The sequence below is a fragment of the Rutilus rutilus genome, assembly GCF_951802725.1.
Source record: "Rutilus rutilus genome assembly, chromosome: 5".
Taxonomy (NCBI): domain Eukaryota; kingdom Metazoa; phylum Chordata; class Actinopteri; order Cypriniformes; family Leuciscidae; genus Rutilus; species Rutilus rutilus.
In genome coordinates, this window is record NC_140213.1 from 10,470,448 (window position 1) to 10,490,346 (window position 19,899).

At 39.6% G+C, this 19,899-nt stretch overlaps 1 protein-coding gene across 1 annotated transcript; it reads left to right on the forward strand.

Annotated features, from left to right (window-relative positions):
* Positions 1-715: 715 nt before the first annotated feature.
* Positions 716-18,825, forward strand: LOC311290769 (UDP-glucuronosyltransferase 2C1-like). The gene is made up of 3 exons (XM_084409470.1): positions 716-816; positions 1,102-1,183; positions 16,727-18,825. Exon 3 carries the CDS (start codon positions 16,732-16,734, stop codon positions 18,322-18,324), a length of 1,593 nt encoding a protein of 530 aa, XP_084265596.1. The 5' UTR covers positions 716-816; positions 1,102-1,183; positions 16,727-16,731; the 3' UTR covers positions 18,325-18,825.
* The last annotated feature ends 1,074 nt before the right edge of the window (positions 18,826-19,899 follow it).

The window sequence follows — 19,899 nt, forward strand, 5'->3', positions numbered from 1 at the left end:
ATATTTTTAACTTTATGTGCGTCACATGCTGCAGCAGAAAGTGTTCAGAAATATTTGTTTTTCTTTGAAACTTTATTCAAATTGTATGTTGCCATACGTTTAATGGAATAATACATATTTAATTTTCCCACAGTCTGTGCATTTGTTTCTAAAACCCTTTTATACATTTCCTGAGAAAATTTTATCTCCAACCATTACACAACCATGTCTGTCTGTAATGATGTAAAAAAAAAAAAGAGCTGTGTATGAAACTGAAAACTGTATGAGAAGATGTGTATGATCTAATCATACCAACTTTTTATTGAGACATTTGCCTGTGCATGTGGCATTCTGTCTTTGTTCACAAAATTCAACAGATTTAATTTCTTTTGAGTTTATGCACTCCCCGCGTGATCTCTCATTACCTCATGTAAACTCTCTTTACCCCATTGCTCTTTCTCAAGTTCACAGTCCAGATACTGATAGCAGGCAGTTAAATGGGCAGTTAAAGTACTCTTAAATCAATAGTTATGTTTCTTTAATAATAAGCAAGTGTGCACATATATTGTCAGTGTTGAAAAGTAGTAGAAATTCTTCTCTGTAGAATTGATATCACTAGCAAATCAAGTAAAAGTGTGCACTTTAAAAACAAATCTCTGCCATATACTGTAGATGATGTCACAAATAAACTTTGTACTTTGAAATTTCTTGCTGTGGGCTGCTCATTGTATTTGATGAGGTGCAATGTTTAAGGAGAAATTTAACGAGACAGAGAGTAACATCCAGAGAGTTTGCCAAGACAAAGATATCAGCACTGAACAAAGAAAATATATAACCGTAAGTTATCTACTGTTTATGAATTAAAACAACAAAATAAATGTGACATTTGCATTATTTAAGAAATCGTCTGTAGTTTTCTACAACAGTTTTAGAAATTCATTTTGTGTGATGCTTGCAGGTCAGGATTGTTATTTATATTTGATTTTATATTGTATGAAAAATGTTTCATTGGCTACTATTATACCATTTACCATTTGTTTGTAAAGTGTCTTTTGTGTTATGATGCACATTTTTAGACAAGCTCATATACTACTAAACATTTTTTTTTTTTTTTTGGTTCAGTACAAGAGCTCCTGCAAGATCGTTTTTCTGCAGGGTTATCTCCATCCACATTGACACCGTGTCACGCGACGCAACATAAAAGGTATCAAATCAGAGTTTTTGGACTAAATGATGTTTTATTAACAAGGTTCGGGAGGAGCACGTTCAGATAATTAACACAGGTGGAGAGCACTCAGCAATCAATGGTAAGAGGTGTATATATACTCAGCAGTCTCACCTCATTTCATTGACAGTTTTTGCAGCATCCCTCCTCCACCCCTTCTCCACGCTTCTAGTCCTAAACACTTACATACGGGGGGAGTACTCTGGGTTTGGGCCGAACTCCGAGCTCGGAGCCCTCCCTCCGGACAGCACGCCAAATACGCATTAAACTTTACCCCTTCAAATTATATGTAAGTGTGAACTCGTGAACCAACCGCGATGGCGACACGCGACAGTTCTATTTTGGAAACGGTTTATATTTTTCTGTGATGTCGCGGCTAGAACAACAAACACAAAGTGTGGCAATGATAATCTATGTGCTTTATTTAATGTTAAAAGCATGCAGATCTGTAGCTGTAAAAGCAACAATGGATAATTCACCTCAGATCTTGAAATTAAACAAATGGAAACAAGAACGTTCAGACTGTGAACAAACAAGTGTATTCTTTGACAAAGATTGTTTTAGTAACTCAGTAGCCTATGTATTTTTAATAATGTTTAAATGGTGTAATATAGCGGCCTACCACGTCCCTTTGGGTGGATTATCTGTGGGGAGAAACCCTCTGATAACATGTTTCCTTCATGACACTTTCAAGGTTGAGGCTTGCAGCCTGAACCAGAATTCCTGCTTGGGACAAGGCTTTGGTTTTAAAAGGTTTATCTGCGGCTACCTTCGAGCCTCTTGACATGGTTACAGAAAAGTTTCTTACCTTAAAAACAGTGTTTTTTCTAGCCATATCTTCACTAAAGAGAGTAGGAGATCTTCAGGCTCTGTCGGTATCCCCCTCGTGCCTCGAATTCGCATTGGGGATGGTCAAGGCTTTCCTTTACCTAAACCGTCATTTCGCAAGGTCTGTAATGCAAGGCTATGTTACTAACCTTTACCCTTTCCCTTATGTTTACGCTACGTTTTTTTTTATCCTAAGCCGTCATTCGCAAGGTCTGTAACGCAGGGTTGTAGTCAAGACCACCTTTGTCGAGTCCAAGACAAGTCCAAGACCAGGACTAGTCGAGTCCAAGTCAAAACCAAGTCCAAAGAGGTTCGAGTCCAAGACAAGACCGAGTCCAGGACAGGAAAAAAAAGTCTTATGCATGACATTATTAAGACAATCATTTTGGGTTATTATTTGTTGATCTAAAAGCAAAAACTATGTCACAACACCCAGGATTTTTAAGTATAGACATTCCCCTTGATATCATATAATATTCTAATCTAAAGAAAACAGAATGATGATGACATATGGTGATACCTCATAATACTGTAGCTGTGTTAGAACTGATATACAAACACCAACCCACTACTACAGTATTACCACTGCTAGGTACTAGTACTGAGCATTTGAGTAACTAAATGACAATATAGCTTCACTCCAGATGTACAGTAGTGTAGAAAAGAAGTGACCAGTATTACAGAGTGTACCCCTATGGTTGGTTTATGTCTTCCCTGAAAAAAATATTGTATTATATTATTATTTGGATGTGAGTTAATAGGAAAGACATGTATTTTCAGAAAACTTTAAAGTTTGGTTAAACAACAGTGAACAGTGTAATTTAACGTTATTTTAATTTGAGATCAAACTTCGCGAATGAGCCGTATCTAAGAGCCGGCTCTTGTAGGTGAACGTCGGGAGCTGGCTCTTATATCTGAAAAGCCGACTCTATTTTTAAAAATATAGCCTATAGAAATTAAATTATTATGTAATAATTAAATAATGAATGATTTTAATTTTATTTAAAATAATTGACTAATTCAAAGAACAACAAAAAAATAATTATATCGGCTAAGGCGCACAGACATTCGTTTCGACTGTCTGATCAGTCTCACATTCTGTTCTTGTTAGGCCACGTCCACACTACTGCGTTTTCGTTTAAAAATGGAGACCTTTTGCTACGTTTGCACCTCCCGTCCACACTAAAACGGCAAAAACGGAGACCCAAAACGGAGAAGTTTAGAAACGCTGCTGACCCGTTTTTCGTTTTGAATCTCCGGAGGGCGTTTAAGTCTGGACGGGTCAAAACGGAGGACTTTAGAAACGATGACGCAGAGGCTCACGCTCGGCTCTATGATTGGGTGTCATCAGTCATGGAGTATACACAGGTAATATTCAGTACCAGTAAAATCCACCAGCTGGAACAGTTTCTAACGGTGCGTGTCCACTGGCACGGTTGCGAGCGTTTTCAATTTATTCCTATGGAAGTCGAGCTTCACGCTCGCGCAGTGCATTTTGGGATTGACAGCGGACCGGAGAAAGCGTTGAGAGCGTCAAAAGGTTGGGCCAGTTCTCGACTTTATGCAAATATCAAGCGAAAAACGCGGTCGGAAGCCAATTGCTGTGAGGTTTGGGATGTGACGTCTGTTTTGAGAGTTTACAAATATGCAAATTGTGCCGGAGTTTATGCTGGATTTAGTGCGTAAATCATTTTGTTTACAAATTAGACGCTTTGCAGTTGTTATATATGTTAAAAGGTTTTATTTTGGATGTGTTCATTGTGATTTTATTGGCTGGGTTTATAAAAGTTTATAAAATTGAAAGGATATCTTTGCTTGGTGCATTTGGAAACAAAGCTTGTCTATTTCTAAATGTAATCACGTGCATCGCTGATCATGATTACTGTCCGTGTGTTGAAAAAAAAAACTTAGATTAAACACACTCGCAACAGACACACCCCAAAGCGGAGACACAGCGTTGCCAGCGGCACTGAGCGGACTTTTGCCGCTGTAGTGGACACGCACCGTTACAGAAACTGCCGCGTCTCAGGCGGTAAACGCATGCATGCTAGAAATAGAACCGACGCCTATTTTTTATGCTACACGCAAGCGTGTTGGAAGCGTATCCAGGCAAAATAGAATAGGAAAATATGTTTATATGTCATTTTGACACAAATACATATTAATAAATGACATTTTGATGTTTGAAAGCATTTTTTTACGGATGCGGATAAACCGCGGATCGGGCGGATGACGTTACGAAAATTATTTTTTTTATTAAATTCGGGCGGGTGGCGGTTGAACCAATCAAATGAAAAAAGTTTCATCAAGCGGCGACGTGTGCTTACTGGGAACATAATAAAGACACCTGGACTCGGTCGAGACCAAAAGCCATATTTGGCAAGACCAGTTGCCGAGACCAAGACTAGTCCGAGTCCGAATACCAGCGAGTCCGAGACAAGTCCGAGACCATAGAAAAACGGTCTTGAGTACTACAGCCCTACTGTAACGCAAGGCTATGTTACCAATGCACCGTGGCCTATTGTTCTGCAGGCATTGTTCTGCAGGCCTATTGAGCTGCCCTGTGGACAAAATCAGCTGTTTGTCTGTTTTGGATCACCTGAAAAAAGGGGTCCCTGCTTCTAAACAAACTGTCAGCAAGTGGATAGTTGAGGCTATCTCTTGCTTATGAAGCTTCTGGCCAGGGGTCACCTTTGGCCATCAGAGCTCATTTTACTAGGAGTATTGCGGCCCCCTGGGTGCTGCTCCAGGTTCACAGGTGCTTATATCGTAAGTGTGCTCTTAGTATTTACACGACAGGCACTTGTAAGTATGGGGTTTGGGCATTATCGTTCCCAAAGAGTCATTGACGCAGCGCAATTGTACGACTGTAACCATAGTTCCCTGAGAAGGGAACAAGACACTGCGTCACCTTGCCATACTTCCTTCACCCCTGTGATCGACTTGCTTCGGCTAATTGAAGCTAACGCCGATCATTCCGTATGTGCTTTTATGTTTTCCTGATCGTGACATCATCCACCTGTGAGTTTCCGTCTCGCCATTGGACTAGTTGACACATGCTTCAGATGCAATCACGGAGGTGTTCCCAAAGCGTCATTAGGCGCGTTTCCATTAAAGATTTGCGCAAAACTTTTGCGTTTTTTTTTTTTTTTCTAAATATCGATAAAAAACTATTGCGAAATGACGGCGTTTCCATTAACCGATGTTATGCGACTAAAACATAATTTTCTCCTCTCGCGATAAGTCATTCCAAAAATCATGGCAACGGACTTGGTAAGTTTATATATATCACAGCCACATACCGCACTAGACATTATTATTATTATTAATGGAAGGAAACGTAGGTGTGTTATCCAAGCATTAATGGCAAGGAAAGACCCTTATACTGTGAGCGGCACATATTGTTAGCCTCATAGCATAATTGCCTAAGTAATATTTTTGAAAAAATGACTTGGGCAATTATGCTATGAGGCTAACGATATGAGGTGTTTCTGGGTTTTTCTCACTCATTTCTGCTCCGAGGTCTTGATTTGTGGCATTTCTTTGAGGTTTAGAATCCAGTATTTCTGTCATTCTTTTGTCTTTTATGAATTTAATAAAGAACTCTGTCTCGTATTCTGTCCAAACAAACCACACCTTCTAAGTCAGGTGACTGTAAATGCGCAAAAACTGTTTCCATTGCATTTTTGCTACATATTCCTTTTTCGAATTGCCTGAAAAACCACCTCATGCGAGCATAAAAACTTTTTTGCGATGAATGGGAGTTTTTGTGAAAATTGACGTGTTTCTATTGGGCGTATTTTCAATTCGCAATTTCAATTTGCGCAATTTGAAGGGTAATAGAAACGCGGCTATTGACGCAGCGTCTTGTTTCCTTCTGGTTATAGTTGAAACCAGAGATGTTCCTTTTCGTAAGGGAACTCCCGCTGCATCAATACTCAACGCTTTGGGGAATGCCTTCGTCATGATGCGTCTGAAGTCTGTAGTGGAAATATTCCAATCTTGATTGGTGCTGTCTTTCGTCACTCGTGACGTTGCATGTGACGGTGATCCGGAAGCTATAAAAGGACAACGGAACATAGCCGCGTCAGCTTTCTGTCTTCTGCAAGCGTTCTGTGTGACTGTATTGTCTTATTTGATGTTGTCTGTCTATCTCAATATATATGGCGAATATAGAGAAATGACTCAGGCGGTGTGCGTCTCCTTGCCCACGCTATTCTGTGTTGTTTGTCTGGGAGTGGAGCATGCACGGGCAGTGCTCGAGGGCGCTGTCTGTGCAAACTGTTTTCAGCTACCTATGAAAAAGCTCCGCTCCCGTTTGAGCTTGTTCGATCAATTAGATCAGGCTCGCGTTCCCAGTGCATCAGGTCCCGCGTCTGTTGAGGCAGCGCGCCGCTTTTATGCATGGGATTCGCACGTGGGGCTGGCATATAATACTGAGACGGTTGCGACCCTTTCTCAGTGTTTATAGCTTGTTTGCATATGACGTCACGTCACTGCGTTGCCATGGCGCGAAATGCAGATGAAGGGCAGGAAGTGATTTGCTACATTTAGAAGCACTATAACAAACTCAAAATGCCTATGTATTGCATAGTTTATGGTTGCTCAAATCGATGAAACCACGAGGAGTTTTTTATCGAGTACCAAAAGTTGTTGTTCATAAGGGGGAAAAACGCCGGGAAAAAATGGCTTGCAAACCTACGTCGGAAAATGCCCGTGTGTGCAGTGATCTTTGTCAGAGGTGAGTTAATACAACTTATGTGGCTATGTTTGTGTAACGTACCAGTTTCTGAACTTTGTAAAGTCAAAGTAATTGTTTCTTCTTTTCTTTGTTTGTAAGTTACCCCTGTAACTGAAGACAAACACGTAACGTTACAGGCAAATCTTTCAATTCAGTTGAAAAATCGCTCCTCATTATAACGTAAGGATCAAGTCCAGCATATGTTTCGATTTTTTTGTTATATATTTCTCCTGTAATAGCGTCAAAAGCAGTACAGTACGGACTTTCCTCCATCTCGTCCATTCCGCTCTTCACTTCCTGCCCTCCATCTGAATTTCGCGCGTCATCATAATCACGTGACTGCAAACTACCTATTAACCAGCTCCACTGGTCTCGCGCACGGTTCGGAAGTCCGCGCTGCGGCTTCTTCCGACCGTGTTAAGGACACAGCGTTTGATTTTTCCTTAAGAAATCGATGTTTGCTTCCCGCCACCGATGGCGCTTCGGGACACATCGACTTCCAGCGAACACAAATCGCAGTATCTGCCCGAAAACGTTGCGGCCCTGTCGAGTTCGCCGTCTCTCAGGAGGTCTGTAGAGAGCATATTTCGGTTAGTTCCTGCCAGTTAGCTGCTTCAGGTCACCGAAGCCATTTGGAAATTTATCGCCGAGGCCAGTCTCGAGGGACTGGTCCCCATAATGGCATATTTAGACACCCCGAGGGGTCTCCAAAATATAGCCTAGGGGGTCCTGCTTACAGTGAAGCTAATATACAAATATTATCTACTAAGGGTGGTTCACATGTCGGCCAGCCCCGAGCAGGGTCGTTTCTTGGAACAGGAAGTCTAGTCCCTCTTAACACAGGAAACCTCAAAGTGGGCTCTTCCTTGGTTACGAGAGCCCGGGTTCTACAGCCGGTACTTCATAGTTCCTGTGAGGGGAGGGGAGTTAGGCCTTGTTTCTGATCTCATGGTACTGGATCAAGCCACGAGGGGGTTCAGATTCAAGATACCGACTGTCAGTCAGACCAGCTCCGAGGACTGGTCTGTCGTGATAGATCCACAAGCTCCTTAACTCCTCATTCCCTTCTAACCCCATCACAGGAAGTTTCCGAGATCCGCTTTTAGGGGGAAAAGCACGTCAGTTCTGGATTCTTCCATTCGGCCTAATATTGTATCCCCGCACCTCCTCGGAATGCATGGTCACTGTCCTAGCTCCATGGAGTCTTCAGGGCATCCTCATTCCCGTCCATTGACTACTAGAGCAGACGGTTCAACACCGAGGTGTTGTTCTGAGTCTCGTGAGGTGCTCGGGAATATGGCTCAGAGTCTAGGAAAAATCACTAGTGCCTCTTCAGAGAAACCGATTCCTGGGGGCGGTGTAGGTTATAGTCACAATGCAGGCACAATTGTCTCCAACTCAGACATTCACCTTACTGACCATAGTCATGAATATCAAGCTAGGCCAGGCCACCACTATATGACCTTATCAAAGAGTGGGCTCGCTGGCAGCAGTGTTCAACATACTATTCTTTGCCCTGCTGTACGTGGGGCCCTGTAATAGTGGCTCAGGACCAATGGGTTTTTCCCTAGAGGGAACCTACTCCGCATGACCAGAGTTATGCGCATATGCCCTCGTTTTCTGATCATGGGGAGGAAGTTATGGTTTCTGCTCCTAGAACCTGTGTTGGAAACACAGGGTCTGAGGAAATTTCAGAGAGGGCATCAGGTTCTATTTTTGACAGACAATACGTCGGTGGTCTCTCTGATCAAAGAGGGGACAGTCATCCTGTCTAGGCAGGGGCTGCAGCCCGGGGATTTCAAACTCCACCCCAAGTTGGCTTTAGCCGGGATGGAGGTCGGTGTGTCGGAGTTGGTCCCGTTTCCCCTTTATGCGGACGGCCACCTTCTGCGCCACCTCTCCCGTGCTCTTCCAGCTCCGCTGAGTCTGGATATCATGATACAGACATGGTTGAGGCCACGTCTGTGTATGTTTTCCCCGATTGTTCTGCCCCCGGGGGTTCTAGAGTACAAAAGGGTAGCCCCGTACTGACTGGCCCGAATATGGCTTCCAAACATCTGGGCTCTCCTGGCAGGCCTTCCGCGGTAAATCCGGATCAGGATGGTCCTCCCTCCTCGGTCCGAGGTCATGATATTTCACCCTTGGCTGAAGCCCAAGAAGCTGCTGGATTGACCCCTGAGGGGGACCAATTCACAAATTCTGGTCTCTCAACCGAGGTTGTTGAGACCATTCTAAACTCTAGAGCCCCCTCCACGAGGAAACTTTATGCATTTAAATGGAAAATTTTCATTTCATGGTGCAGAGAACTTCAGTTGGACCCAGTTAACTGCCCAGTGGCTTCAGTACTGGAGTTCCTCCAGAATCGTTTCTCTGACGGGCTCTCCCTGTCCACGCTTAAGGTCTATGTGGCGGCTATATCAGCCTTCCACACGCCTTTAAGGGTGGGCACGCTGGGGACACACCCACTCATAATTTGTTTCCTTCGTGGAGCCAGGAGGATGAGGCCTGCATCCAGCCTAGGGTCCCCACGTGGGACCTGGCAGTGGTCCTCGAAGGGTTATCCCTGGCTCCCTTCGAACCCCTGGATAAATTTTTTATCCTTTAAGGTAGCCTTCCTGCTCGCTATTACTTCCCTGAAACGAGTTGGCGACCTGCAGGTGCTATCTGTGGCTCCCTCTTGCCTCGAGTTCGCTCCTGGCAGAGTGAGAGCCATTCTCCACCCTAGACCTGGCTACGTGCCTAAGGTGCCCACGAATGTGGCACGGTCTATAATCCTTCAGGCCTTTCATCCTCCACCGCATGTGTCAGCTGATCAAGCTAAATTACACTTGTTATGCCCGGTCCGGGCTCTTGAGGCCTGTGTACATAGGACCTTGGGCTGGAGGAAGTCGGACCAGCTGTTTGTGTGTTTTGGGTTATCCAAGAAGGGTTCCCCGGTCTCCAAACAGACTATTAGCAAGTGGATAGTAGAGGCTATTTCTTCAGCTTACGAGGTGCGCAATCTGCCTTCACCTCACCTGATAAAAGCTCACTCAACTAGAGGAGTGGCATCCTCTAGAGCAGGGGTCGGCAACCTTTTTGTCATAAAGTGCCATTTTTAAGTTTCCGAGTTCATCCGCTGCATCCCTCGGCCACACTTTTCGCGCTCCTGAGAACGACTTGCTTCGACCCTTTAAAAGCTGACGCGGCTATGTTCCATTGTCCTTTTATAGCTTCCGGATCACCGTCACATGCAACGTCATGAGTGACGAAAGACACAGCACCAATCAAGATTGGAATAGTTCCACTACAGACTTCAGACACATAATGCTGAAGGCATTCCCCAAAGCGTTGAGTATAGATGCAGCGTCTCGTTCCCTGAGTTACAATAGTAACCCGAGACGATTTCAAGAATAACAAATTAATACCTAAATAGGAACATAGAGGTATACTTAAAGTATACTAAAAATATATAATATATATTAGATAATTAATCAAAAATAATATAGAAATAGTAAACTGTAATGTACAAGTATACTTGCACTATAAAACTACTAAATTAGTAGTTTACTAAGCGTATACTTCAAAGTGTACTTTCATAAACTAAAAAATGTGCTTCAAGTATTAAAATAGTAAACTACTATTATAATTATAAGTTCACTTGTAGTACAGATGCAGTAAAAATGAGAAACATATTTGTGAAGTAGTTGTGCACTCAGTGTTGAGGAAAGTTACTTTGAAAAGTAATGCATTACAATATTGTGTAACTCCCTTAAAAAGTAACTTAAAAGATATGCGTTACGTTACTTTTGCGTTACTTTTTTTTCACCTGGGCTGGGCTTGTTTTTTTTTTATAACAAAAAAGTTATATTTTGGGGAAAATGTAGAGGGCGCCACTCAAGCAAACCTTTCAGCTGGGCTCAGAGATGGGCATAAATACATGAAAAAATGTATTTAAATACAAATACAGTATTTTGTATTTTGAAAATACACAAAATACATGTGAAATTGGCCATCCAGTGCAGGTATAGGTCACAGTGAATGAAGAAACTACACGGAAGGACTTTTCATTCCTAACCACATCTCTGCCCTTTCTTCTTTTTTCTTTCTTTCTTTCTTTCTTGCAATTTCAAATAATCTTATGCAAAATAGCAGCCATTTATATACTTATCTCTGGTTACAATGTAGTCTATTACTTGTGGTGAACACTATTAAAAAATTCATATAGTATGTAAAACTGTGGGAACCTTTTCTGCTATCTAGCAAAGAATATGGATGGGCGATACGACCAAAATCTCAATTTTACTTCACAGTAACAATATCATGGTTTCACAATTCTTAACCCTTTTGCATCCTTAAGGACATTTTTGTCCTTTTCAGGTTTTTTTTTTTTTTTTTATCACTTTGCCTGTGTTAATGCTAACTGCATAAGATTTGGCACGGGTGTGTATTTTTATTGGAATTTTACTATTTTATCACCATTTCCTTTAAAAAATCTATTTTGCACTAGTTACACAAAATACTTCCTCTCAGGACCTTTTGGACAAAAATGGCCCCATTGAAACCCATTAAATCCCCGGGCTTAACTATAAAATGATGCAATCTTTTTTAATAGGCTTTCATTCTGTTGGCAAGGCTTCAAAATTGACATTTTTACAATTTCTTTTATCAGATGGTGCCATTTTTTCAGATTAGGCCTATAAAGCATATACTCGCTTTATTCCTGTTTTCTGCTTCGGCATATTATAGAGCCAATTGGATAAATTATGCAACGATAATTGTGTGGGTTTGTTGGTATGGATGTCTAAGTGTGGTTTGTATATGTGTAATAAAATAAAAAGTGTGTTTGTGTGCTTGTAATATTTGAGAGAGAAAAACTCAACTGCAAATCGAAAATCCAATCACTGTGTTCACCAGTGGAGTTTTGCTGGCATCCAATGGGGAAAGTCTGGTACTGCGCCCAAACAAAATCTTACTGAAAGCTCATTTTTTGAGATATCATCCTCAAATTCGGAACACAACCTGTTTAGATTTATGGCTTTGAATTTATATCAGTTTTAGAGTTCCAAATGTTTCATAAAATATATATTTTATATAAAATATTGATTATAATGTTCATAAATATTTTTCATAAACTTAAACTTCTATAACATTTTTTTGGTTGCACTTTTTTCATTTTTTTTTCACTTCAACAACAATCTGCCAAGGGTCTTCTTTAAAATGAGACCAAACCTAAGTATTTACTCCCAAGCATAACAATTTTATGAGAGTTTTTTGACTTGGACATTTTTGTCCCTTTTGGACCTATGAGTAAGTTTTTTTTTTTTTGTTGTTAATGTTAACTGCATGAATTTTGAGCTATTATAGAGCCAGTTGGATAAATTATGCAATGATAATTGTGTGCGTGTGTTGGTATGGATGTCAGAGTGGTTGGTATGTGTGTTATAAAAAAAAAAAAAGTGTGTGCATTTGTAGTATTGAGAGAGAAAAACTCAACTGCATATAACAAAGCCAATCACTGTGTTCACCAGTGGAGTTTTGCTGGCATCCAATGGGGAAAGTTTGGTACTGCGTCCAAACAAAATCTTACTGAAAGCTCATTTTTTGAGATATCAACCTCAAATTTGGAACACAGCTTATTTAGATTTATGGCTTTGATTTTCTAGCCGTTTTAGAGTTCAACTTGTTTCATAAAATATATATTTTATATAAAATAATATTCATAAATAATTACTAAACTAATAATAATTAATAAACTTAAACCTATATAACTTTTTTTGGGGATTTACTTATAAAAAAAATTGCCAAGGGTATAATCTGCCAAGGGTATTCTTTAAAATGATACCAAAGTTAAGTCTGTGCTCCCAAGCTTCAACTTTTTATGACAGTTTTTTGACATGGACATTTTTGTCCTCTGTGGACCTATGAGTAACTTTTTTAAATTGATGCACAAGGGTTAATATCAGTTTTTATTCCACAGCATAAACTGAATTTTTCTTTTTTTCAGGTAGTCCAATGCTTTTTAAAGGGACTGTGTGTAGGAATTTCTCCCATCCAGCGGTGATCACTTTGCGGTATAATATCTATATCGGTTGGGTCGGTTCCATGTGATATAATTAAATCGAGTGTATGATTAAGACGATGAGTTGGTCCGGTGACGTTTTGCTTAACCACAAATGAATTTAATAAATCTGTAAACGCAGCTCCTAACGCATCATTTGGATTATCTACGACGTGTATGTTAAAATCTCCAACAATTAATGCTTTATCGACATTGACTAATAGGTCTGAGAGAAAATCTGCAAACTCTTTTAGGAAATCAGCGTAAGGCCCAGGTGGTCTATATACGGTAGCCAAGGCTAGAGATAATAGGGATGTTTTTCTAACATCTAAGAGCGTAACATTTAGTACAAGTACTTCAAACGAAATAAACTTATAACCCGCTTTCTGAGTATCATTGAGAATATCTCTATAGGTTGTTGCAACACCGCCGCCACGACCAATCAGACGGGGCTCATGCTTATAGGAGTATCCAGGAGGAGCAGACTCATTTAGACTGAAATAATCATTTGGTTTAAGCCAGGTTTCAGTAAGGCAAAGTACATCGAAGCTATTATCTGTGACTATTTCATTTAAAATAACTGCCTTAGGTGTGAGTGATCTAATGTTTAGAAGACCTAGCTTTAGCAATTGTTTTTGTTTACTAATAGCAACATTTACTGTTTTAATAACAATTAGATTTTTCCTAGATCCTGCAGTGGATTTATTATTTGATCTCACTAAACGAGGAATAGACACGGTTTCTATGCAATGTTCTACACTAGTATTTATATCAGTTAAATTGGTGCAGCAGAGACTATGATTTGGACTTTTGGTTACTAGTCAAAAGGTATTTAACATTTTGGAGATGTTATCCGACAGAAGATCTGCTCCGAATCTGCTTGGGTGTAAGCCATCAGCACGGAATTTTGAAAATACAAAATACATTTAAATGTATTTAATGTATTTAAATACAAATTACATTTGATTTTTTCCAAAGGCTTTAAAACACAAAATACAAAATAGTATTTTGTATTTCAAATACGTATTTTAAAGGGTTAGTTCACCCAAAAATGAAAATTCTGTCAGTAATTACTCACCCTCATGTTGTTCCAACCCCGTAAGACCTTCGTTCATCTTCGGAACACAAATTAAGATATTTTTTGATGAAATACACAGCGCGTCTGTGTTGTACGTCACACGCATCACACACATGACCAGCGTCGGCCAATAGTGAGCCTACGTGGTGACGTGTAACACAGACGCGCTGCTCAAAAACACTACAGTACGTGAACCAACTCGAGGCCCAGATAGAAGGAAATGAATAGTGGAATAAAGTCGTTATTTTTGTTGTTTTTGCGCACAAAAAGTATTCTCATCGCTTGATATACTTAAGATTGAGCCACTGTAGTCACTTGGACTATATTAACGATCTCTTTAATAACTTTTCTGGGCCAGCAAGTTTCGGTCACCTAGAAGTCTATGGAGGAGTGAGCCAGCTCTCAGATTTCATCAAAAATATCTTAAAGGAGAACTCCGGTCAATTTTAACATTGAGCTCATTTTTTTGTACATTTGGAGTGCTGTCAGTAATCAACAAAAATCGGTGTTGCCTACACCGTGTTATCCTCATTTTAAAATTTGCACCCTGTTGACTTCAATGGGGCAAGTTTTAAACCTGCTTTTAGCCTCTTAACATCCTTGATGTGTCATTACAAGTGCACAGGTCATGTGCGTGATTCCTTCTGAGTAAACGCGGGTGAATCTGACTGCAGTAGATGTGAAAGAAATATATAAAAAATGATGTTTATTCAGCCAGCGCACATACCTGTATTTACATCCTGTTTTCGGTCGAAGTCCACAGTAATCGATTGTCGAGTTCACGCGCATAGGTTTAGTACCTATGATCACGCGCGTGAACTCGACAATTCTGCCCATCCTTGGCTGTGCTGCCATTCTGGATAATCAAAGAATAGGATGCAGGAGAAGAAAGTTTAACATTTACTTTACCAATAAAAAAATATCTAAAGTAATTTTTGCTTATGGTTTAACTGATTCATCGAAGGTCAGAAGCAAGTACATTAGTCAATAAAGTGAGATTAAATGCTTAAAAATGCATGTTTTATTTAACATATTTAGTTATTGGAGGTTTGCATAGTATTCTGATTCTGCATTTCACTGATTTTATTTTATTCATTTTGAGGAATACTGTATCTTTTTTATGTGCAAGTGAGATGCATGTGAGTAAATGCACGATCTGTCAGGGTTCTGTCACTTCTGTCAAGTTTATTTCTTGGTTTTGTGACAGAGCTGACACTCTGTTTTGTCATGTCTTTGGAGTGGGCGCGATGCTTTGAGTGTTCTCGTATGTATGCCTCGTTACATGTGCGGGGCGTGGTGTTTGGATCCCGGCACATCTGTCTAGTTTGGTTTTGGTTCTGAGTCGGGATTCTGACATTCATGCTCCGCATGTTTGTTCTCTGTTGTGAGCGCACAGTATGAGCTTAGACTCGTTCTCGTGCGCTCTGTCTTGTCGTGTGAGCGTGTGCGGTTTCGAGTTCGCTCAGGCCATACGCTCTTCTGTCCACATGTGTTGTGTTTTGTTTACATCGGTCGCATGCTTTCATGTCATGTTTTGTCTTGTGCTGTGTAGCACACAACTTGTGTTTTAAACCAGCTGTGTGCTTTCATGTTGTCATGTTTTGTGTGAACACGTGACTTATGAGTGTTTTCATTAGCTGCAAGTTCATGTCTTGTTTTGTGTGAGCACATGGCTGGTGATTTGTTTTAGTAGCCAAGTGCTTGTGTTTGTGTCATGTTTGGTGTGAGCACAAGGCTTATCATGTGTTTCCTTGTTCCATGTGCTCTCCTGTCCATTGTCTAGCTAGCCCCTCCCATCTTGTTACCTGATTATTGATTCATTTGCCTCACCTCCATAACTCAAGTTACTTGTAATGAGTTATCCCCACCAATGTTTATAGTACACTTAAATGTATACTTTATATGATAAAAAGTGGGCCAATTTAGTCCCAAGTAATATTGAAATAGTTCACTTTCAAGTTTACTACTAGTACATTGATATTAGTTTACTTAATACATAAAATATACTTAAAAATATACTTGAACACTGAAGTATACTAATAAAATGAACCTGAAGTGTACTTCTTTTTCGTATGGGTAGTAAAATCATGACTCAGAATATCAAACAATAACTTTAACAAACACAGAAAGAATACACAGGCATATGCACAGAGAATTATCACACTAACTACTCACATCATGAAAGATGAGAACCGACAATTAACTGAATAAAACAAGGAGTATAAATACACAGGAAAAGATAATGATAGACAGCTTAATGTAATCAAATGTTATACACATAATACTGTATGCATAGTAATTATTATTAATAGGCCTGTCAACTTGTGTTCATTTAGTACAATTGTTTACTTTTTTTTTTATAAAAACACATTAATGCAGGATTGATTGATTAATATGTTTAATAATTCAAATAATATTAAAGATAATAATAAAAAGAGAATTATTATTATTATTATTATTATTATTAGAAATTTGTGAAAATTGAGAGGAAAAAAAAGAGAGGTAAAGAAACATGCATGAATGAGAAAATTACAAAGCCCTAGGCGGACATGGTGATGGGGGGAAAAATGAGATAGGAGGAAAAATAATATTTTTGTGTTCTCTCACAAAACTTTTATGTTCTCACCCAAATGTATTGTGTTCCCTGAGAAACTTTGTGTTCTCTCACAAAACATTTGTAATGATTCTACCTGCCTGTCTCATGCTGAAAGAGTACAGGTCCCGGATGAAAAAAGTGTCCCTTTTATAACGTCATCTCTACTGCACAGTGTTGACAACATATACAAATTTTATATTATACAAATGTATATAATCCAATTATTTTATCATTTACAGGCAAGATGACTCAATTTTCTTGGAACACCGTTTCTGTCTCTCTCTGGATAACAGTCATAATCCTTTTTGGTTCTCTCTGTGATGGTGGCAAAATCTTGGTGCTGCCTGTGGAGGGAAGTCACTGGGTGAACATGGACATCCTCATCAAGGCTTTACATGGTCAAGGGCACAGCATTGATGTAATACGCACCTATAATAGCTGGTTCGTAAAGGAGAATTCAACTTATTACAACTCTATAACCATACCTAACACCAAAGGAATGGATGAAGAATTTATAGACAATATCCTCTTCAAAATGATCGACTATGAAAGAGGAAAGAGCCAGCTGAGCGCTTTACAGCTGCATTCATATGTAGCCAAAGCTATTCATAAAACTCATGAAATGATATGTCAGCTTATAACAAACATATTTGAAAGTGTGGAGATTCTGAAGACACTGAAGGAAAAGCAGTATGATCTGATGCTTACTGATCCGTCGTGGGGTGCAGGGATTATCCTGGCTCATGAACTCAAGTTACCCATGGTATATAATGTGAGATGGACCGCTACTGGAGAGGGACACTTTGACGTTGCTCCCTCACCAATGTCTTACATCCCTATCACAGGATCTGGAAACACTGACAAGATGAACTTTTTCCAACGAGTAAAAAACGCTTTCTTCTATTTGCTAATGGACATTCAGAACAGACGTTTTAATTTGCCATTGTACCAAACATTATGTGATAAATATTTTCATCCGCCTGTAAGTTTTTATGAACTTCTCCAGGGGGCTGATATATGGCTTATGAGGGTTGATTTTGTTTTTGAATTTCCACGTCCAACAATGCCAAATATTATCTACATTGGAGGCTTTCAGTGTAAACCAGCAAAGGCCCTTCCACATGATCTGGAAGACTTCATGCAAAGTTCTGGAGAGCATGGAGTCATCATCATGTCTTTAGGGTCATTTATCAGTGTCCTACCAGATGATTTTACAGCAGAAATAGCTACTGCTTTTGCTCGGCTCCCACAAAAGGTGATTTGGAGATACACTGGAAAGAGACCATCTACTTTGGGGAACAACACATTACTGGTTGACTGGATGCCACAGAATGATCTTCTAGGGCATCCAAAGACTAAAGTTTTTGTTGCACATGGAGGAACCAATGGGGTTCAAGAAGCGTTGTACCATGGTATTCCAGTGGTTGGAATTCCATTCTTTTTTGACCAGTACGACAATCTTCTTCGTTTGCAAGACAAGGGAGGAGCCAAGATACTCTCTATCTCAATTTTAAACAAGAACACACTGCATGCAATCATACAGGAAGTAATCAATGAACCATCTTACAGACTGAGTATGCAGAGACTCTCTCATCTGCACAGAGACAAACCAGTTAAACCTTTGGACAACGCACTCTTCTGGATGGAGTTTGTAATGAGACACAAAGGTGCTGCTCACCTCCGTACAGAGTCCTACAAACTGCCTTGGTACTCCTATTACTCAGTAGATGTTGCAGTTACATTGTTTGCAGTTGTTCTGATATTCACTCTATCTATATTTTTAACAGTTCGATATCTGTGTGTCAAGTGCTGCAGCAGAAAAAGGAAAACTGAGTGACATTTGCATTTGATGTTGATCACTTACAACTAATATAAAATTATTTGACTGTTTTTACTGTTTAATGTACCCCCTATTTCACAGCCTGGAATAATGTTTTAATGATGAAAAAACAATAACAATAGTCCATTGTAGAACATGTGTTTGAGAAGATGTGTTTGATCTAATTCAGTGGCTCCCAAACTGGAGTATGTGTTACCCGGGGTATGTGAGGTGACAGAGGGGGGGGCCTCCTTCAAGGACAGTAAGTTTACTATTAACCTTTAAGGATAAATGGGAATATAAGAATAACCTTGTGTAAATGTGACATTTTAAGCGCAATAACACGTGAAAGAGAACTTAGTTTAACCCTCTGGGCACCAAAAACGCGCCAGCGCGTTTTGCTCGTTTTTTTTTTTTAGCAATGAAAAACAAACACAAAATGCTCTGTTAATTTTGATCTTTCATTTTCGTGTAATACATCAATCGATCCTGTTCAGTTTCTATTTTTTTTCTGTATACTCACAATAAAAATTAAGTGTTTTGCTTTTTGACAAATAAATTGTCATTTGTCAAATAAATTGTCATTGTAACAAAATTAACATGATGCGATTTCTGCCTTCTCTCTGTCAGTAAACTCCCATTTGAAAACCGTTCGAAAATGATCTATAACTCCGCCAAAATTCAGTCAAACAGGCAAACAGACCCACGGGCATAAAGCTTGAGATCGCATCTTTTAAATGAAGTAATTTATATAAAAAACAAATATTCTCAGCTTCTGTAATCTGTATAAAAATAAGAGCTATTCCAGTCGAGCTCATTACGAGCTCATTCAAAAGTAATGTGACCACTCCCCGGAGAGCGCCCGCTATTCAAACGCAAATTCTGAGAACCATTTCAGACCTGTGAAACGCCCACATCAGCTGTAAACAAAGCGTCGCGAGTGAGGCATAATATAGCCTACCTTATGGAGAAAAGTTTCCTCAGAACAGTGCTGATATGAAGAGCAATATCTCCTGATATGAGGAGCAGATCCCGCTGAGGAGTGAGGTAGGCTGTTATCTTTTCTCAAGTGTTAATGTGGAATAACGTTATGAAATAACGTTAGTGTAGGCCTATATAAACAAAAAGATGAATCGCGTTTCTATAATATGAATCGTGTTTCTGTGAGATGAATGAAGGGTACATATTTGTAAAGACTGTTTAGCCTAAATATGAATCGCGCGTCTGTGTGTGAAAGAATAAACTGCTTTGCTATAGCCTACTGAGATGAGTAAAAATCGACTGAAATATGTTGAAATAAAATGTATTTGTATAAGCAACGTATTAAACTGCAAATAAACATTTATAGGCTATGCCCTAATATTTCATAAAAACAACGTTACAGTCAGGCGAAGTATGAAAGACAACATTTTGTTGACTAGATTTGGGTACAGTTTTTACTGTAGAATATACTGTCACATCAAATAAGCTTTTGTTTAGCAATTTCTGCTCATATCTATATATATCTATCTATATATATATATATATAAAATACTATTTTTGTCAAAAATAAAGTCATAGACTAAGATGTTAGATGTTCCAATGTTGGCTATA